Source organism: Eubalaena glacialis, chromosome 1 (assembly GCF_028564815.1).
Source record: "Eubalaena glacialis isolate mEubGla1 chromosome 1, mEubGla1.1.hap2.+ XY, whole genome shotgun sequence".
NCBI lineage: Eukaryota > Metazoa > Chordata > Mammalia > Artiodactyla > Balaenidae > Eubalaena > Eubalaena glacialis.
Genome location: NC_083716.1, coordinates 188,959,617 through 188,982,317, shown reverse-complemented (window position 1 = coordinate 188,982,317; position 22,701 = coordinate 188,959,617). Strand labels below are relative to the sequence as shown.

General features: G+C 37.2%; 1 protein-coding gene across 6 annotated transcripts in view; it reads left to right on the top strand.

Annotated features, from left to right (window-relative positions):
* The window catches only part of PDE1A (phosphodiesterase 1A), a 361,532-nt gene that overhangs the window by 247,905 nt on the left and 90,926 nt on the right, over nucleotides 1–22,701 (top strand). For all 6 annotated transcript variants that reach the window (XM_061185570.1, XM_061185593.1, XM_061185610.1 and 3 more), the window contains one exon: nucleotides 4,345–4,458. In XM_061185570.1, coding sequence (XP_061041553.1) covers nucleotides 4,345–4,458 — 114 coding nt within the window. The remainder of the gene's footprint in view (nucleotides 1–4,344; nucleotides 4,459–22,701) is intronic.

Sequence of the window (22,701 nt, the reverse complement as noted above, 5' to 3'; positions counted from 1 at the left end):
AGACAAAGAAAAATTACTGAAAGCAGCAAGGGAAAAACGACAAATAACATACAAGGGAACTCCCATAAGATTAACAGCTGATTTCTCAGCAGAAACTCTACAAGCCAGAAGGGAGTGGCATGATATACTTAAAGTGATGAAAGGGAAGACCCTACAACCAAGATTATTCTACCCGGCAAGGATCTCATTCAGATTCAATGGAGAAATCAAAAGCTTTACAGACAAGCAAAAGCTAAGTCTTGCTGAATGGATACAAAAACAAGACCCATATATATGCTGTCTACAGGAGACCCACTTCAGACCTAGGGACACATACAGACTGAAAGTGAGGGGATGGAAAAAGACATTCCATGCCAATGGAAATCAAAAGAAAGCTGGAGTAACGATACTCATATCAGATAAAATAGACTTAAAAATGAAGAATGTTACAAGAGACAAGGAAGGACACTACATAATGATCAAGGGATCAACACAAGAAGATGATATACCAATTATAAATATATATGCACCCAACATAGGAGCACCTCAATACATAAGGCAACTGCTAACAGCTATAAAAGAGAAAATCTACAGTAACACAATAATAGTGGGGGACTTTAACACCTCACTTACGCCAATGGACAGATCATCCAGACAGAAAATTAATAAGGAAACAGAAGCTTTAAATGACACAATAGACCAGATAGATTTAATTGCTATTTATAGGACATTCCATCCAAAAACAGCAGATTACACTTTCTTCTCAAGTGCACACGGAACATTCTCCAGGATAGATCACATCTTGGGTCACAAATCAAGCCTCAGTAAATTTAAGAAAATTGAAATCATATCAAGCATCTTTTCTGACCACAACGCTATGAGATTAGAAATGAATTACAGGGGAAAAAAACGTAAAGAACACAAACACATGGAGGTTAAACAGTACGTTACTAAATAACCAAGAGATCACTGAAGAAATCAAAGAGGAAATCAAAAAATACCTAGAGACAAATGATAATGAAAATACAATGATCCAAAACCTATGGGATGCAGCAGAAGCAGTTCTAAGAGGGAAGTTTATAGCTATACAAGCCTACCTCAAGAAGCAAGAAAAATCTCAAATAAACAGTCTAACCTTACACCTAAAGGAACAAGAGAAAGAAGAACAAACAAAACCCAAAGTTAGCAGAAGGAAAGAAATCATAAAGATCAGAGCAGAAATAAATGAAATAGAAACAAAGAAAACAATAGCACAGATCAATAGAACTAAAAGCTCGTTCTTTGAGAAGATAAACAAAATTGATAAACCATTAGCCAGACTCATCAAGAAAAAGAGGGGGGCTTCCCTGGTGGCGCAGTGGTTGAGAATCTGCCTGCTAATGCAGGGGACACGGGTTCAAGCCCTGGTCTGGGAAGATCCCACATGCCGCGGAGCAACTAGGCCCGTGAGCCACAACTACTGAGCCTGCGCATCTGGAACCTGTGCTCCGCAACAAGAGAGGCCACGATAGTGAGAGGCCCGCGCACCGCGATGAAGAGTGGCCCCCGCTTGCCGCACCTAGAGAAAGCCCTCACACAGAAACGAAGACACAACACAGCCAAAAATAAAAAATTAATTAATTAATTAATTTAAAAAAAAAAAAGAAAAAGAGGGAGAGGACTCAAATCAATAAAATTAGAAATGAGAAAGGAGAAGTTACAACAGACACTGCAGAAATGCAAAGCATCCTAAGAGACTACTACAAGCAACTCTATGCCAATAAAATGGACCACCTGGAAGAAATGGACAAATTCTTAGAAAGGTATAACCTTCCAGGACTGAACCAGGAAGAAATAGAAAATATGAACAGACCAATCACAAGTAATGAAATTGAAACTGTGATTAAAAATCTTCCAACAAACAAAAGTCCAGGACCCGATGGCTTCACAGGTGAATTGTATCAAACATTTAGAGAAGAGCTAACACCCATCCTTCTCAAACTCTTCCGAAAAATTGCAGAGGAAGGAAGTAAGTCAGAAAGAGAAAAACAAATATCATATATTAACGTATGTATGTGGAACCTAGAAAAATGGTACAGATGAACCGGTTTGCAGGGCAGAAGTTGAGAAACAGATGTAGAGAACAAACGTATGGGCACCAAGGGGGGAATGCGGCGGGGGGTGGGTGTGGTGGTGTGATGAATTGGGAGATTGGGATTGACATGTATACACTGATGTGTATAATATTGATGACTAATAAGAACCTGCTGTATAAAAAAATAAATAAAATAAAATTCAAAAATTAAAAAGAAAAAAGAAAAAGAAATCTCAAAATAATAGTGGCTTGAACACAAATTTTTTTTTGTTCTCTCATGAAGTAAGTCCAGATGTAGGTGATTTCATTCAGGTGGATTCACAGCATGGGACCCAGACCAATTCCCTCTTCCTTCTCTGCCATTCTTAGTGGGTAGCTTCCTTTAGTCAGATCACTTTATGGTCCTATATAGCTCCTGGACCTTCAGACAGTTCCACTGCATTCCAGGCAGTAAGGAACAGGCAAGGGTAAAAGAGAATCCCTTCTAGCTGAGTTAGCCCTCTTCAAAATAATTGTTCTGAAAGTCTTACTCAATGACCTTCTTATTCTCCTTAACCAGAATGCAGTCATTTGACCATACGTAGCTTTGAGACAACCTGGAAAATGTAGTTTTTTAGTAGTGAAAACTGCTAACTTAAATAATAAAAGAGTTCAGTTATTCAGAAAGAATGGAAGGCAACCATCTGAAGTTCACATGGTTTTTAAGACCACATCATACAACCAAATACAGCAAAGCCGTACAACCAAGCTATACCAAACACTTTTCACAAGAAGGATACATGAGTGGAATTTTTTTAAGCCATTGCAAAGTATGGCACTTTTTCTTTTGCTTCCCACATAAAACATAATTTCACTAAGTATAATGTGCTTGGGTCATAAGCATTACAAAAATCCCTCAAAATTCTATGTGTTGCTCCTTTATCATCACATTCAGTGTTTTACACAGACCTCAAAGCCAGGCTTAATTTTTTCTTTCTAAGTAACCTGTTTTAGTTATTATTTTTGTTTTGTTTTACTTTGCTGACTCTGTACAAATAAGACTTGTTTATTGATACATGGAATTTATTTGGCAATGTTGTTGTCTGCTAATATTTTATCATACAAAAGTATATAGTACAAAAAGTAATTCTTTGTAGCTTCCTGAATAAGAAGTTTTAATCTAGGTGTGGCTTTCTTCCATGGAGAAGTAAAGTATTTCTTATGGATGGAGAAATGTCAAATACCCTTGCTGAAATTTTTAACTTGCCTTTATACCCTAAACCTTGATATTGGAAATCACCCAAAGTAAATTTTCAGAAAATCTGTTACACTATCTTTAAGACGGTGACTAAAAGTAGATACACTCCATTCTCTCTGAAATACATTTTCTTAGGAATGGAATTAAATTCTGTCTGCTGATTTAGGAAAATGGGTAAAGTGTCTTCACAATGTTTATTTATAGTGTGTACTGACTAAAGAATATGTTCTCTTTTTCTGCCTAGTAAAGGGCAGTATCTTCAGAAACACTGGATTTATAATTAATGCATAGAAGTTTTTTGAAGTGTTAGAAACTTATTGAGGTAATTTGTATTATCTCACTCCATGAGATATCTATTGCTGCATAAAAAATTATCCCAAAATTTAGTGACTTAAAACAATAGTATTAATTATATCACAGTTTCTGTGAGTCAGAAGTCCAGGCATGTTTTAAAATTTCTCAAACAATTGGGATACATCATCCCATGGGCAAAAACAAGAGAAAATATTTTACAGTTTTCCTTCAAGTGAAAAAACCATTGCAGTAAAAATACTAAGCATGCATACATATATTTTTTTCTCATCTTAATTATATTTTCTTGAATCTTCTGCCTTTTATTTTTGTTTTTACTGCTATATACAGTGAAAAATTGCTACAGTGGTAGTCAAAAGAGTAGACTTTAAATATTCTCTTAGTGCCAACTCTGAAGAAGCAAAAGAGCCATAAAGTAAATTCTACTGTTAGAAATACTTTTATGAAAATACCTATATTGTTTTGAATTTTCAGAAAAACTATGTTTGAAATATGGTACCTAAACTAGCAACCTATAGCCCTAATATTATTGAGAGGTGAATATAATTTCTGAGTCATTTAAGTTATAAAGACTGATCTTAATTATACCCCAAATATACCTAAAAATATTTCTATTTAATGACCTGGAAAGATATACTGAAAGTTTAACCCAATTTGTATATTTAATATTGGACTATTTTCCATACAGTTATGATAAATCTCTTTTTATTTTTCTTTCTTTTTGGCTAACTTTTGGAAATAGACTAAGATGCTTAGTGAAGCAGCTGGAAAAAGGTGATGTTAACATCGTAGACTTAAAGAAGAATATTGAATATGCAGCATCTGTGCTGGAAGCAGTTTATATCGATGAAACAAGGTAAGTTTTAACATCCTCTCCCTTTTAACTTTTTGCCTCTCTCTTTTTTTCCCTTTTTCTTGACCCTCCTTTCATATCTTAGCCATGAAACCAAAATCAAAATCTTACTAAAACTTAAAATGTTCTTCTTCATGTAGCTATGGAAGAATTATGATTCTTTCTTTAAAAAATACAAATTTTAATCCAAATGCTTGAATAATAAAAAATAGTCAATAATAAAGTCAAAAAATAAACAAATTAAAGTCTCCTTTACCCCTACTCTCACTGTCCTTAGGCCCAGATTTTTAAATGTCAGAGACAGTGTAGGCTTACACTGATTTTCACTGATGTAAGAATTTTCCTATTATCTCAAGATTGCAGAGTTCCTTCTGAAAAAATGGGTGTCACATGCCCACATATTCTCATGATATTTATCTGTCAGACCCTCTGTGCAGGGCTTGCTAAGGGGCAGTCTCCAATGTGTATTTGATTATCACCTAAACCCCATCACCCAGCCTGATAATTAGCAGAATGGTAAGGAGATTAGGAAATGGCAATTCATTTGAAGAGTGTTGTTAGCCTAGTGCTGTGGCTCTCAAACATGCCATTTGCCTTCCAGGGGTCATTGGGCAATTTCTGGAGACATTCTTGTTTTGGTTGATGGGGGCATGCTACTATTAAATAACAGGTAGAGGCCAAGGATGCCACTAAACATCCTAAAATGCACAGGAAAGTCCCCCACAACAAAGAATTATCTAGCCCCAAATGTCAATAGCATGGAGGTTAAGAAAACTTGGCCTAAAGGTAGGACTCTAAGAGGGACCCTGTGGAGGGAGAGACATGAACTTCCAGACTTTAGCACAGAAAAGGTACTGAGTTTTTTCAAAGTCATGAGGCAGGTGGAGTAGAGAGGTCTTTTAAAGGTATTGACCAAAGGATACCGACTTCAGAGTGTGGAAAACAGCCTTCATGGGGTGATTGTTGATATAGAAGCCAGGGTAGGAATCGTAAAAATTCAGCCCAAATATCAGAGAACAAAGTACCCTCTTGGTGTAGTAAGCTGTCTCTGAGGGATGCACAAAAGCTCCCCAGGAGAAAAAAATAACCAACATTTGGGTATTTGTCACACAGATGACAACAAACCCACCAGTCTTGTAAGACCCTTTGACCCCTGCCTCCCCTCCACATTGCTGAGCAAGGAGAAGCAGCAAAGTGGGTGGGACAGGGGACAGGGCATGGAGAGTGAAGACATTCATCATGCCCCTTCTCTTCCACAGGTGTCCCTGCCTGTGTCAGGCCTGAGCATGGGCAGGTGAGAGACGTTAAGTCAGATGTGAGAGAGGTTTTTATATATCAATGTGTACTGGACGTACACACACATACAATAATTTATTTAATAGGTAAAAAATTCACGACTCAAAAATCAAAACAATGTGAAAAGGTACCTTATGAAAGTCTTGTCTCCACCTCTTTCCCAGTCTACTCAAGTTCCCCAAGTCATAAATTTCTTATGTATATTTTCAGTGATTTATTATAAATTTTTATTTCATATTTTCCCTCTGCCTTTCATAGAAGGTAACATACTATTCATAACTTTCATTCTGATTTTTTTCCCCTCAACAAGGAAACTTGATCTTCCTATATCATGGACTGACATTTAAATTTTAGACAATAAGAATCTTTACTGGCAACTGAACAGAAAAGTGTGTGGTGAGGACCATGCTGCACAGGTGATTCTTTGTCCCCAGAACAGAACTCCTCTGTTAAAGCACAGTATGAAGTCATAACTTAAGAAAAAAAATCATAGGTATACTTTTGGAATGATTTTTTGGTTAACTTTCACTGAATATATATAAATGTATATGATTCTTCTATGTGAACAGAGATTCAAAGTGTAAATTTTTAAAAAATCAGGTATTTTTCCTATAATTTCCTTGCCTTCATTTTTGTGTGTGCTGTTTCTTGTTCACAAGTTGACTGAACTTAATGTATTTAAGATTTCTTCAATCTGTCCTGGACATTTCATTTTTTATACTTATTTATAAAACTGAAGATCTTTTACCTTTAATAATTATTTGGAGATTTACACTATACATCTTGTAATGACATAATGCGAACTATCCATTTTGCCTAAGTGTCTCATCTTTCATTTGATAGACTATTATATGCTTTATCTATTAATTTCTCTGTTGTATTTCCTTTTCCAGAAAATTATGATTTCATAGATATTTTTTAACTTAGTTTCCCAAGATCCCTAATTCACTTAAACATATGTTACATTTCAAAGTATAGTTCCTTTTCTTTTGAAACTTGCTCTTTTGTGGGAAGAAAAAAATGCTTAACTGCTTCATGATATAATGTGGGGTTTTTTCCTCTTTACAGCAAAACATTCCAGCTGTTAACAACACATCATTCCCAATTTTTACTCAAATGACACCAAATTTTTCACTCTTTTATTTTAATGCCTCCATGGCATCATGAATTTTAAATTGGATTAATGATAATACCCCACGTTTGTACCATCTTCCAAGAACTCTTAGCTTCATTATCTCATATTAATCTCACCACAATCCTGTGCAGTTGGCAGGGTGGTCATTACTTTCTGTATTTTGCTAATGAGAGAACCAAAGCTCTTGAAGTAAACTGGTTTGGCAAAGGTCACAAACCTAGACTGTGGCAAAACTGGGACTAGTAACTAAGGTATGACTTCTTTTTTTTTTTTTTAACATCTTTATTGGAGTATAATTGCTTTATAATGGTGTGTTTGTTTCTGCTGTATAACAAAGTGAATCAGCTATACATATACATATATCCCCATATCTCCTCCCTCTTGCGTCTCCCTCCCACCCTCCCTACCCCACCCCTCTAGGTGGTCACAAAGCACCAAGCTGATCTCCCACTAGCTTCCCACTAGCTATCTATTTTACATTTGGTAGTGTATATATGTCCATGCCACTCTCTCACTTCGTCCCAGCTTACCCTTCCCCCTCCCTGTGTCCTCAAGTCCATACTCTACGTCTGCATCTTTATTCCTGTTCTGCCCCTAGGTTCTTCAGAATCTTTTTTGTTTTTAGATTCCATGTATATGTGTTACATACGGTATTTGTTTTTCTCTTTCTGACTTACTTCACTCTGTATGATAGTCTCTAGGTCCACCCACCTCACTACAAATAACTCAATTTCGTTTCTTTTTATGGCTGAGTAATATTCCATTGTATATATGTGCCACATCTTCTTTATTAAGGTATGACTTCTTAGTGCTCTTCCCTCTATAACTGGCTCCTCTCAGAGTATTGCTATCAAACAGCATGGGTTTCAATGACCTCTGAAAGATTTAGATGACAATGTGTAAAACATTCTGATAAGTGGAATTGTGAATTCTCGAAAAAACGATCCCTAACATTTATTACTAATAGCCTATTATTATAGCTATGTGCCAAGAACTCTCCTAGGCATTTTAATGCATTATTTTATTTAATCATCACAGCAATTCTAATGAGATAGAAACTTTTTTATTACCATTTTACATATGAGCAAAGAGAGTCACAGGAAAGTTAGATGGTTTATGCAAGGTAACACAGAGGGTAACTTGAAGAGTGGAGTTAGGGTCTTGGCAGCCAGACTCTAGAGCCTGGCTTTTAAGCACAATTCTCATCTGCATCCCTTTAGCCACTTCTGACCAAAAGGTGATTTCAGAGACTTATTGGAGGTTTTGATGAAAGCTCACATGATGTCAGGGTTGTGGGACCCAGTGGTGTGTGGACTGTGGTTACATCTTTTCTCAGCTCTTCCTTCAGTGATGTCATATCGTTAGCTTGAAATTGGCTATAGGGAGAGTATTTATACCATGGAAATTGGCAAATGCTACAAATCAGGATTTGTTTTTATTCTGCTGAGCCTGTGGTTAAATATTGTCATCATGCCACTGGTTAGACCCAAGATTACCTTGTACATATCTTCTAAGACTGTGATTTTATGATTAAAATATCAGCTTAAGAAATTTTAAAGCAAAATTATTTGATGTGGTTTGATTTCCTATAGACTTAGTAAAACACATCAGTAAACTGAGGATATTTTTGTTGAGATGTATATATAATTATTAAAATTGCATTTGCCTTAGAAATATTAGTAAAACAGAGATAATTTTGAATGAGGAGGGATGAATAAGCATTTAGTTTCTTTTAAACTTTAAATTAAAAAACTGCTAACTTTTGAGATATTTTAATGGAAAATTCTCTTTCTAGAAAAAATGTTTCAGTAAGTATTCAAGAGAGGCATTTTTTTGGGGGGGAGCTGGACTACAAAAAAAAAGATTAAAACATAATAAAGCAGAATAAAACAGAAATTATGAATTGGTTTAAATCCCCCCCCTACACACACACACATATATACCTTTTCCCACTAAGCCTTAGCGACTGCAGGATTTCAATTAAGAAAACAAATCAAAACACAAAATGTCTCTTGAAATATGATATGAGTAAGAAAAATAAAAAAGAATTTCTGATAGAATTTGAATTCTGACCTTCTTTGAGGGATGATAGCACAATTCCCTAATGAATATAACTATTGGTTTTTTGAGAAAACACTTTCAAATGCAAATGCCAACATTTTATGAGTTCTGCTTTCAGATGTGTCCCTAGAGGCTATTGTTTTTCAAAGCGGCACAGTTATAATCCAGAAACATGTGACTTTAAAAAAAAAATTCTTTTTGATCATCCTTGTTTGGATTTGGATGCTGCCAGGAAAAGTAGCATCCTTGGCCTCATGAATTGCTATTCATGAGCATAGGCAGCTGACTGGGAGGTATACTTTCAGTGATGGATATTATGCTTACTAATACCACCCTACAACACAACTTATAACTTTATTTTCTTAATGTGAACCAATCTAAGTCTTATGATTACCACAGTTTGATCACAGACTCTGGATTCAGAAAGAATGAGGTGTTCAAAGTCTTGATGCTCCACTCAGTACTCTCTTTCTTTAAGCAAGTGACTCAACTTCTATACTTTCTAGCTTTATCATCTGTAAATTAATGATAATGACAATGCTTATTTTCTAGCTTTATCATCTGTAAATTAACAATAATGACATGCTAACCTCACAGGGTTGATTTGAGGATTAAATGTAGCACCATATCTGACAGAGTAAAAGTTAAATAATAACCAATTTTTGTTGTACTAATAAAATACAGATACTTCTGGGTACATAACACAATAAAGATGTATAATTTATAGAAAAATATCAAATAATTTATTGAGAGAAATTTTTGATCCTGAAAAAATGAAGTCAGGTGGGCTCAAATTACCAGGAAGTGAAAGCAAAGTGCAAACTGTTGGAAACAAACCTTAATAATATACACATCTTGATAAAAAAAAAAAAAATCTTCAGTTGACTCCTATGTCTTACTACATCTAAAGGTTCTTAATTTTGAAAGGTTGTCTTGAGTGAGAATGCATGGATGTCAATCAGTAGTTCAAGAAGTTAGTCTGCTAGCAACTGAGTGAAATCCAGGGCACCTTGAAGTCTAAGTCCCTGGAAATCATCAAGTACTGGAATTTACTAAGGAACATTCACTCATGACACAAATATCTATTGAGTATGTGAAGTGAATATCAGGCACACTGGTCATCAGAATCCAGACTACAACCGTGCAGATAGCTGGTGGTTAGAAATGAGTCAAGAGCTGGGAAGATAAATGGAGGAACAAGGACTAATACCACAAACAAGAAACAGGGATGTTCGGCGTTAGAGAGAGAAACACAAGCACATTGACAGATTACAAGAGGAAACACTAAGTAGCCTCAGTAAATTATAACCAGAACATGGGTATAGCATGGGATAAAAACTGTAGAGTCAAGATTCCAAACCAGACATGGTTGGACTTGCTGAATGTTAAAGAGTTTAGTTCCCTGGCAAAGTTCCCTATGCCTATTCTCAAAGACATGGCTTCTAACAAAAGAACTTAAGGTTAAAAAAAAAAAAAAAAAAAAAAGGTCTGGAATGTGCTAGATATATGGGCCCTAGAGCTCAGAAATATGGTGCCATATTAGAGATGTGAATTTGGGGATTATAATCCAGGAGTCTCAGGGGTTTTTTTTTAATGCTTTATTTCGATTTCAATATTCAGAGCTCCTATACTAATTCAATATGTTTCTCAGCCCAAAGTTTTTAAGAATGCCCAGTGAATGTTTACTTACTTAACCAATTTGTCCTGGCTGTCACTTTCCTCTACAGTCAGCTCTCTGGCTTCAAACTGCTGATTTGTTCCTCTGCAGGTCACCTATTTCCCCCTCAAGTCCAGCAATCCACAGGCTGGTACTGCTCCCAAGCATGAGCTCAATCTCTTCCTCCAGCTCCCCAAACTGAAGCTAGCATCAGCTAGGCTCACTATAACTGCTACAAGACCTCTCAGAACCCACAACTCAACCCCTTCCATAGAGGTCCCCTACCAGGCTTTTCTCTGCATCCTCTAAGGTCTAAACCCATCTTGTAAAGCCACCTTACCATCCCCTATGGAAGTGTCTTTCAACATGTTTTCCTACACTGAATTCAGGATCTCCAGCTACAAGGCCAAGAAAAAGGAAGTGGGCTATCAAAATTAATGTCAAGGTGTGCATTCATCTCCAGGATCAACACCTATGCTCAAAGACTATGCAGTCTAAATCCATATTTAGAAAAAGAATGACATTTTTCCAAAAGACACAGAATCTGCAGTGATGTAGCTGTGCTCACAATGAAGATAATTGTGCACATTACTGTTCAGAGTTGTCTAGTCTCTTGCAGTCACATTGTCTCCATCTTCTATGTGCCAGAGTTGAGACTTCACTTTATTTTTGTGTAATTTAAAGACCTATTTAAAAGATTTTTTCATAAGACAAAAGAGCAGTCTGACTCTGAAGGTAAAATAAAGCCTCTGCAGAATAAAACAAATTATTTTTTGACTTTTCAAATGTCAGTTTTTCTCACCTCCTACTATTAAGGTTTTCAAAAACTCTTGGAGTTCCATCTCAAAATGGTCAACATGTTATCCTAGTAACTGAAGTCAAGGGAGAGGATGAAAATGCCAAACAGAGGTATGGAGTGAGAGGGTGGTTAGGGAGGGATGTGGGAACACAGCATTTAAAGTTAGGCATGGAGCTACTGAAGAGGATGCTCAGGAAGTATAGACATAGAAGCTGGAGGCATATCTGTAAAATATGGAGTAGCAAAAGCCAGCAGAGAGTGGGGTTACTAAATATTGTAAATCAAATGCCACAGGGAGAACCACTGGATGCAGTTAGGAGATTCCTGTTGCCTCTGAAGTGGAGCTTCACAAAGAGAAAAAGCTGCCTGCCAGACTATGGAAGTATGAGGAACTGAAGTGAAATGACTCTGGAAGAAAGCAATGTAGACTATTTTTCAAGAATTTTCTAGTAGGAAAGAGCAGCAATAGAACAGTCTATTAATGGGGACATATTTTTTCATACTTTTTTTAGAGTGGAAACTTTCCGTTAGCCTTGAGATAGAGTTTAAAAAGAGATTCTGGTTAAAGAGAAATAATAACCATAGAAAGATTAGGTCAAGAAATTATTCCTTGTAAGTTGGTACACCCACTGTGGAAAACAGTATGAAGGTTCCTCAGAAAACTAAAACTAGAATTACCATATGATCCATCAATCCCCACTCCTGGGCATGTATCCAGACAAAACTATAATTCAAAAATATACATACACCCCTATGTTCATAGCAGCACTATTCACAATAGCCAAGACATGGAAACAACCTAAATGTCCATAGACAGATGAATGGATAAAGATGTGGTACATATATACAATGGAATACTACTCAGCCATAAAAAAGAACAAAATAATTTGCAGCAACATGGATGCAACTAGAGATTATCATACTAAGTGAAATAAGTCAGAAAGAGAAAAATACCATATGATATCACTTATATGTGGAATCTAAAATATGACACAAATGAACCTATCTAGGAAACAGAAACAGAATCATGGACATAGAGAACAGACTATTGGTTACCAAGGGGGAGGGGGTTGAGGGGGGGGGATAGAGTGGGAGGTTGGGGTTAGCAGATATAAGCTACTATATATAGAGTGGATAAACAACAAGGTCCTGCTGTACAGTATGGAGAATTATATTCAATATTCTATGATAAACCATAATGGAAAAGAATATAAAATATATATATATGTATAACTTAATCACTTTGCTGTACAGCAGTAATTAACACAATATTGTAAATCAACTATACGTCAATAAAAAAGAAGTTATTCTTAAGTTATCTAGGAAAAGAGACAAATAGCCAAGCATAGGTGGAAAATGTGGGTGAAGACGGAGCTAACTAGAGCACAGCTAAGTGTCTTCAAATAAGCAAAACTTGCGTAGCACTGTAAAATCAAAAAGGTTAGTAAGCATTGATTTTAAACTCAGTTGCTCAGCAAGGGTAAGAGTGTGACAATAATTTTTACCAAAATATAGACCATGGGCTCTAAAACTCATGGATCAATGTGATGTAGAGAGTAAACCCTGGGTGGTTAATCACTACAACCGGCAAGTCATGATGGCACTGACACACGTGTACTCCTTAAACATTTAGAGCAAGAGTAGGGAAGAAGGAAAAAAGAAAAGAGCTGGACTAATGAACACCTTTCATTAACATTTCAGTTGTAAGTGACAGGAAACCCAACCAAACCATCTTAAACTCTCATTGCTGAAACGTTGATGGCTAGTGCTGACTATAATCATAGGTGAATCAGGACAAAAATGATGTCAAGAGATCAATCTCTCTGTTTCAATTACTCTGGAATGACCTCCTGATGCTTTGAGGGTAGCAAAACAAGACGGGCAATGTATCCAAGCGTTACATCCTCACACCTTCAAATCCAGTGGGAATAAGAGAGGCTTTCCTTCCCAGAGGCTCTAACAAACACAACTTTTCTGTTTCATTGGCTCTAGTTAGGTCATATGCTTATCCCTCAAACTATCATGCCCAGAAGAACTGAATGTGCAAGTTCATTGGTCAAGCATCTCATGAGGCAGGTAGGAGGTCAATTTTATTTAAATCACATGCCTAAGAATTGAGTGGAAGAGAGTGCTTTCCTAAACAACAACTATGTCTTCTCTAGAGTGAAAACTAAAATGTTTATGTTAGTACCGCATGCAGTGGGACCTGGAACAGGGTCTGTGCAGGACGTTGAGCAACTCCTGTCCTAGGTTTGCTCCTACTAATGACAAGCCTATGGGCAAGAGATTTTTTTTTCTCTAGTCATTAGTTTTCTACACAGAGTTGAAGTCACCAGTCCCTTCCTGTTCTGGAATTCTGTGGTTTTATCCACGGTCCCAAAGTCCCTTGTAAAGACTTGCTTATGCCTAAACTACCCTGGCCCCCAGGAGGGTGACAGAGCCTATTGCTTATCATATGCTTAGTGGGGGAGCATTTATTAATTTGGGCTCCTGTATTTTTTAGGGTTGTTTCCATTTGGAGGAGTCCCGAGGAAATCAATTTGAAGGGCATGTGCTAAGACATTGCTAGAGATCAGTGAATCATTAAAAAGCAAATTATGATTTTTATGAATTCCATTTTTATGGTGTGAGTTGTAGGGAGGGGTGGCTGTTTGGAGTGCTGTGTTTGTAGGCTGTTCTCACCCTGTAGACTGAGTGTGAAAACCAGGCTTAGAAAAAGTTGCAATACATTTTGGTTGATTTTCATATTTTCTGCCATCTGTGGTGTGTTACTTTCTGCAAACTTTCAAAAACAGCCTCCCTAGTGAAAGGGGAAAAAAATAACCTGACCAGATCTTTTGAGAGATAACTGACATAAAAAGCTCCACATATTATGTAAGATCTTACTGTTGTGATATTTTGGATCAATAAAATATAAATGAATATGTCCTGGATTTGAAAAAGACAAAAATTTTAATATTCTTTTCTAACGATGATATTAATAACAAGATTATTTGACAGTTAATTATATCCAAGGCAACATATTATGCAATTTGCATATATGATTACAAGTAAGTCTCCAAAATTCTATGAATTAGATACATGTATTATTTTCACCATAAAGTTAAAAAATTTGAGACATAAAGAAAATAATTCACTTGCTTAGAATCATATAATCATTAAGTATCAGAGACAAGTTCAAACTGAGATGGAGCATACCCAACATCAATTCTTTTCTTCCTTGGCAGTAGGACCTTTTTTTTTTTTTTTTCAATTATTCACTCTTCTCTGCAAAGCCAAGTGATTCAGGGGAGACCAGTCCTAGCACCAGGCTCAGGATGAGTGTATCCTAATTGACCTAAACCAGTAATTAGTTCCCAATTTCCTAACCAATGAGTTTGGATATGGACATATGTTACAATTCTGGCCAATGAGACTAATGGGGGTTCTGCAAAAGATTTCCTCTCCATAGAAAAGGAGTCCTGTGTGTCTGGGGATTGTATCTGGGTACCATGCTTGAAAATGATACAACCATCTGGCTACAAGCTTGGAGCTAAACCTAACACTAAAGTTGGCAGCATAGAAAGATGGGGGAAACCTGAGTCCTTGATGATATTGTTGACCTGCTGATTTAAAAAACATAAATCCCTGCTGGAGTCTACCTACCTTTAACTTTCTTGTTAAGAAAAATAATAAAGTCCTCTATTATTTAAGCCACTTTGGGTTAGGTTTGATGTCACTTGCTATTGAGAGCATCCTTCTAGCCACATAGGTCTGCCTTGCTCCAAAGCCCATGTTCTTAATTTCTAATCCTTGTAGGTAGTCACATTATCCTAATAAGAAATCATAACACAAATGTTTGTTATCTAAGATAGCTACTTAGAATCTATTTTCCCATAAAACAAGGTAAGAGGTTGATTGAGTTTCCAAGGCAGCTCATAAAACATATTGATCCCATGATACAGTTAAACAGCATAGGTGGTTCTTGGGCAAGTATCAGGTACTGGATGTCAGAGACTTAAGTTTTTTCTTATTAAATAAAAGGGTGGGGTTAGGGGGTGGAGTGGGCGTCCAGCATCCTTCCGCTCCAGGATCCTAGAAATGTACTGGGGTGTTCCATTTCCCCACTCAGTGTTTGTCTTGGTTTGGAGAATTTCAGGTTGGACTCAGTGTCCCTTCTCAAAATCTCTTCTGTCTTCCTTTCTGACTCCTCTGGATTAACCTAGGGCATCTTCGGATAATAATAGGAATGGAAACTCTGCTCTGGCTCATCACATACTCTTCCATTATCTTGGGCCTTTCCTCCTTCCCTGGGACGTAGATTTTGAAACTCAAATCCAGGAACAGGAGTTTTTCCTTCCCCAGGTTATTCTGTGTCATACACGAGTCAATGAATGAAGCCATGGCTGACTATATGGACAAAGGGCCAGGGTAACAGGAATTTTTTTTAATTGTGATATCATCTTTGCACACATGAAGCAAACCTGACTAAAAATGACTTTATTCCTCACCAAACCACTGTAAATATCTTAATATTTTATAACCTCTAAGACCAGAGACTCTCTGCCTATGTTTTTATACATTTATTCACTTATTCAACAAATATTTATGAAGGACACTATATACATTGATAATTATTTTGCTATTCTGTTTGGCCCTTGTTAACCCCTTCTTGTCATTGCCCCTACTCTTTTAGCTTCATTGGTTTAGAAAGAAATATATTCCTTGTCTTCACTCACACCCATGTCCTTCAAATATACCCCAGTTCTTCTTAGTACCCCTTCTCTGCTCCCCACCCCGAGAATTTGACACTTCTGTATAACATGGTCACTATAGTTAATAATACTACAACGCATTTTTAAGAGTTGCTAAGAGCAGATCTTAAAAATTGAGAAATTGACTCTTCTATTTTTCAATTAAGTAACATACAGATCATTCTTATTCATAAAATGAGTATAAAAGATTCACTAATTAAGATACTTTTACTGAGATTCTTCTGCCAATTCCTTCCTGTATTGTTCACCAGCACTATCTCTGACAGTGAAATAATGGGCAAATGGAAATAAGCAGTACTGCCAAGTCCACATTATAGAAAAGGATTAAACCTTACTTTCTTGGCAGAGCTCTTCCATTAATTGACACGTCATGAATGGATGAGAGCAGTTCTCAAAGTGTTCACAAGAATCTCCTGGAGGGCTTGTTAATTCAACAGGTCTGGAGTAGAGCCCTTGAAGTTCCAGTCCTATCAAGTTCCCAGTTGTTTCTGATTCTGCCGGTCCAGGGACCACACTTATAGAGGATGTCAAAATGAGGCTACAAAAGGAGAGATGTACAGAGAATGTTAGAAACCTAATGGTTAGAATTTTAAGGTCTTATCAAAGGAGTGTGGCCCAAATAAATATTGCCCCAAGTTGTATATGACATGACCTTGGGAGCTGAAATGCCTCCCCGAGTCAGGAAACTTCACCACGTACAGGGAGCCATAAGCAAGGGGCGCTGGAGGTTAGCAGCGCCTCAAGCAACAACTCTTGGGCACAGAAGAGGGAGCCCTATCCTTTAGTCCATGACGTGGTCACCTCTCCCAGACCTGGGAAACCATAGCCCTTAGGCTTCATCTCTGGGCTGCAGCCCCAACCTTTGTCTTCAGCCTGCAACTCAGTGATCCTTGGAACAACACTTACTGAGGTGGAGCCTGGAATACCCTCCTCTATGTCTCATTCCCTTGATTAGAAGAGGCAAAATATCATTCCTGAAAAGTAGGGCAGGGAGAAGATGGTAGATATTGTATTGATAGTATTGTCATAAAATATAAATGTACCATTTTAACAATTTTCAGTGTACAATTCAGTGGAATTAAGTACATTTACAGTGTTGTACAACCATCCCACTATCCATTTCCACAAACTTTTCATTATCCAAAAAAAGAAACTCTGTACCCATTAAACAGTAAGTCCCAGTCCCCCCCCCCCCCTCAGCCCCTGGTAACCTCTATTCTACTTTCTGTCTCTATGAATTTTCCTATTCTACTCAGTAAAATTTTAAAGTAGGTAAAAAATATTTTTGGAGGTTCCTCCCGCTGCCTCCTCACAACCCATAGAATGCGTAAGTTGTTCTTTGGCTCCCCCAAGTCCACTTGGACCAATTTCTTCCCGTAGTGTCTGAAACACTTCCATCCCCAGACACCTTCCTTTTACTACACCTCAGAAATAGGAGGTCTGCTTAGACTAATTCATATGGATGTGTAAATGGCTGGGGGTTTACTGAGGGCTTGCTTTGTGTCAGACACTGTTCTAAATGCTTTCTGTGCATTTACCCATTTCATCCTCCAACCCCACCACTAGGGATACTATTATTATCATCTATATTTTATTGACAAAGAAACAGATTCAGACAGATGAAGTATTTTTTCCAAGACCACACAACTAATAGGTGATGAAGCCAGGATTCCAACTCCTGAGGCAGTTCTCCTAACCACAGAGGATGCTTACTAATCAAAAAAAAAAATCGATAATTAGTGGAATGTCAGGCTTTGAGCCTAAAGGAATATTTTCAAAGATATTTTCGAGCCAAAAGGACTTCCTGGTGGGAAGCCAAGAACCATCAGAGAGGCCTAGGGCAGTTTCTGCTTCACCCGTTCCCTCCACTTCCGTCTCTGAACTGACTCCCAAAATCTTGATGCTAACTTTCTGAGATCCTAACCCCTTCACAGAGCCCTCCCCCAACATTTCTTGGACCTTCCTGCCTGTCTTGGGGGACAACCCTCCTCTGCTGGACTTCTGCTTCCTCGGCTGGATACAGAAGAGGTGCAGAGCTCTCTGTAGGCATTAGCTTGGAGAAAGCCACATCTAACTTTAACACTCTCCTTTGTCAACTTCATTTTGGCCAAATTTGCCTCTTGGAATTGAGCTAAGGTCAGCATAACTGACTTATCTACCCAAATGTTCAGTCTTCAGTCACTCAGATATAATACTCATCTTCTCATAGTTAAAAAGAAAAAGATTAATAAAACCAAAGGAAACATTGAACAAAAGCTATCAGGTAGACAGAAAAAGAAAACTGCCCCCCCCCCAAAAAAACACAAAGAAACAAAAAACTGTTGAAATAAATCTGTGAGCCTGCCATTTTATGTCTCTTTTGAAACAAGGCAAATAATAAATAATAAATAAATAAACGTGTGTGGGTGGTGGCCTGGAAAAATTAATTCAAATGTATTTAGTACTCAGGAAGTAGGTTATAAGACAAGTTGATAAGGCTTTTCAAATGTATTACCTCTTTCCATCCTGACATTTAATTTATTGCACTTCAAAGTACTGTGAAATTCTACCATCCAGATATATTTCTCTCTGAGAAAATGATTCAACATACCAATCATGGAAAATAAATTTAAGCTTCCTCCAACCAAAACTCTGGTGGACCAAACTCCTTTAACATCAATTATTTTTAACCCTGAATTTCAAGGTAGAGATGGGATGGAGAATAATAGGGATAGCTCAGCAGTTAAAAACTCAGACCCTGAAATCAGAGAGACTTGAGTTCAACAAATGGCATGGCCACTTCTGGTTATATGATTTGAGCAAATCACTTAGGGTATCTGTGCCTCAATTTATTCATCAGTAAAATAGGGGTACTGATAATAATCGTGTCTTCCACATAGTGAGGAAGGAATGAAGTAAAGCTTGGAAGATTAAATGAAGTAAACCTTGGCTCCTTGCCTGGTTCGTAGTAGGTAAGCATCCCATATCCTGGGCACTGAGACCCCAGAGTTCTCTACCCAAAGGTCTCCTAGCCTGTCTCCTAAGTCTTAATGGGTCTCCTCCTTAGGTCTTTCCTCCTGAGGGGGCCCAGGACACTGTTGGTGTGTGCACCCCTCCACCCCTAAAGAGTGGCCAAGAAGCAGCTGCTTTCAAGGCTGGATGGGTTGATGGAGATTGTACTGGGGCCATGGCGTTACCTGCTCATATAGTGAGGGCCTGAGCAGGAGGCAGGCAGGTACAGAGAGCCAGCCATAGCCCACTGGCCCAGCCCTGTCACACAAAGAGCTGAGAATTCACAATTCCAACACAACTTGTCAGACTTTTATGAAACATTAAAAGGTAGAAGGATAGAACAAATATCATGTTTGTTCACTTGATATATAACTTTTAAATATTTAATGTGGTATTTCGGGGAAATGTGCTCCTACCCTGAGCCCAGCAGATATTAGAGGCAGAGTTGAATGAGTTAGTTTCTTGTTGAAGTATGTTCCTTTATAAGAATAATACAGCAGGAAAAAGAAAATTTCAAACTTGAGAAGCCAGTTTCCGGCAATTATGCATCCGGCAGATGAATTTTAGTACTAATAGGTGTAAATGTGGGCACCGATTGCCTGGAAATAACTGTGTGGGTACACGAGTGTAACCATTTTCCAAGAGTCTACTGTGGACAGAAATATTCTCACTGATATCACTGTAAGAGTCAAAATCCCATGACCTCTCCTTCCGTGGCCGCCTTTCTTTATTCCCTTTTCCTACAAACTTTCTAGTTCAAAATATAAGCCCTTTGGGAGTTGTGTCATCTGATTTCAAGAGAAAATTTGGAGTATAAATAGCTCCCAAAGATCAGTACAGCGCTGATTGGATGCAGGGTCAGTTTTCACAGCTTGCCAGCCCCCCATCGACCCACAGCTTACGTTTAGGGACCCCTCACTTTCTGCTTTATTGACTCCATTGGGACTAAAAAAAAAGAGTTGCATCAAACACCAGTTGAAGCATTTTTCAGAGGTCCATAGTGTTAACATTTTACACACATACTCCTATCGTTCTTTTCTGTATAGTGCATTTTAAGAATTCCCAAGGAAAATGTACCAATGATTTTTTTTTTCATGTTGTAAGTTTCTTAAACACAAAGTCTTCATTTTTAAGAGCCCTCATGGAGTAAGCAATTCTGCTCACCCTGCCATCCAACCCTAGGGTGAAGAGCAATTGAGCCGTTGGATGTTTTGGAGGCAAGATTCATTATAGTATTTGAGATCTCATTTTATCAAGCTACTTGCACAAATTTATGTCAAAAATGAAATGAAGGCAGAATGTAGTCATATGTTTTACATGTGACATAATCTTATATAAGTATTTAGATATCTTCACATCTTAGATAAATGTATAGAAAAATTGTTTCTGATAATTCTCTAACAAAAGCCCAGGATTACTAGTTGATATTATACTGTAGTTTTCATTCCTGCCCTATCTAGCATGGTCAAATGAAATCTGAAGAGCTCCTTGTGGTGCTCAGAAGAAGAAACAGTATACGGGGCAGGTGCCAGGGAAAGGGAAAATAAATAAGGGAGAGAGAGGAGAAATATGTGCCATTAGGTGTGTTGGTTTATTTTTTAAATTCATTTAAATTTAAGTTTTATCTACCTGCCTTTCAACTTTCTTCTGTCCAAACTTGAAAAATTATCTTAAATAGTTTGATACAAATTATTTGTGTCTTTATTAGGAATTTCTTACCATACTCTACTTGATAGATGAGCCTAAAAGAGTTAGTTCTGATAACTGATGCTTAACAGAGATACTGAGGTCCTTGGCTGAAGGCATGTAAACAGTGCATACAGTTTTAAAAATGTTTCTTTCCTGGGCCATTAATTCAAAATGCTATTAGAAATGTTTAATATCTTTTCTTTTTTTACTGAAGTATAGTTGATACACAATGTTGTTTTAGTTTCAGATGTACAGCAAAGTGATTCAGTAATACATACATATATATCTTTTTTTTTCAGATTCTTTTCCCTTATAGGTTCTTTTATATAGCTGAGTAATATTCCATTGTATAAATATACCACATCTTTTTTATCCATTCATCTGTTGATGGGCACTTAGGTTGTTTCCATGTCTTGGCTGTTGTAAACAGTGCTGTAATGAACATTGGGGTGTAGGTATCTTTTCAAATTACAGTTTTCTCCAGATATATACCCAGGAGTGGGATTGCAGGATCATATGGTAGCTCTATTTTTAGTTTTTTAAAAAACCTCCATACTGTTCTGAATAGTGGCTGCATCAATTTACATTCCTACCAACAGTGTAGGAGGGTTCCTTTTTCTCCACACCCTCTCCAGCATTTATTATTTGCAGACTTTTTGATGGTGGCCATTCTGACCGGTGTGGGCTGTTACCTCACTGTAGTTTTGATTTGCATTTCTCTAATAATTAGTAATGTTGAGCATCTTTTCATGTGCCTTTTGGCCATCTGTATGCCTTCTTTGGGGAAATGTCTATTTAGATCTTCTGCCCAGTTTTTGATTGTTTTGTTTTGTTTTGTTTTGCTTTTTATTGAGCTGTATGTGCTGTTTGTATATCTTGGAGATTAATCCCTTGTCAGTTACATCATTTGCAAATATTTTCTCCCATTCTGTAGGTTGTCTTTTTGTTTTGTTTATGGTTTCCTTTGCCGTGCAAAACTTTTAAGTTTAATTAGGTCCCATTTGTTTGTGTGTGTGTGTGTTCTTATTTCCATACTCTAGGAGATGGAGACAAAAAGATATTGCTGCAATTTATGTCAAGAAGTGTTCTGCCTGTGTTTCCTCTAGGAGTTTTATAGTATCCAGTCTTACATTTAAGTCTTTAATCCAGAAAAATGTCTAATATCTTTTCCATGTCAAATATACATTTCCCTATAATTTGCCTCAAAAATTGTAAAGAGATTGTTCAAGGGCAAATTAACCTAAAGGCAATGAAGAGATGATTGACAATAGTGAACTACTCCCAGGATGATGCTGCTCTTATCAATCAAATAATATGGGACTCTAAAAGACTAAAATTTCTTATACCATCTCCATTCTCACTCCACTCCTCAAAGATAGTCACTTGTAATAGTTTAGTGTAAATATTTCTAGTTGTTGATCCCCCCAATCTGTGCCATGCACTGCTGTACATGCTGGTGGTATAACAGTGCACAAGAACAGACCGACTCTCTGATCTCGAGGTCTTTACAGTCTAGTGGATAAATCATAAAATGATTGAACAAACTAATAAACATATGGCATGACATCAGCAGTGGTAAGTGCTAAGAAGTCTATAGAAGGATAAAGAGAATAAAAGTGTTTACTATTTGAGTAGGGGGGTCAAGGAAGCCCTTTCTACCTAAATGCAGTGAGGAAATGATCCACACATCTTGAAAAAGAGATTCTAAGCAGAGGGAATGGCAAGTGCAAAGACCCTGAGCAGAAGCAAGCTTGTCAAGTTTGAGTATACCAAGGAGGCCAGCATTGATGAAGCAAAATAAATAAGGGTGGAAATTGTTAAAAGATAAAGGTAGAGACATAGCTTGTGGTGAGCTACATAGGGC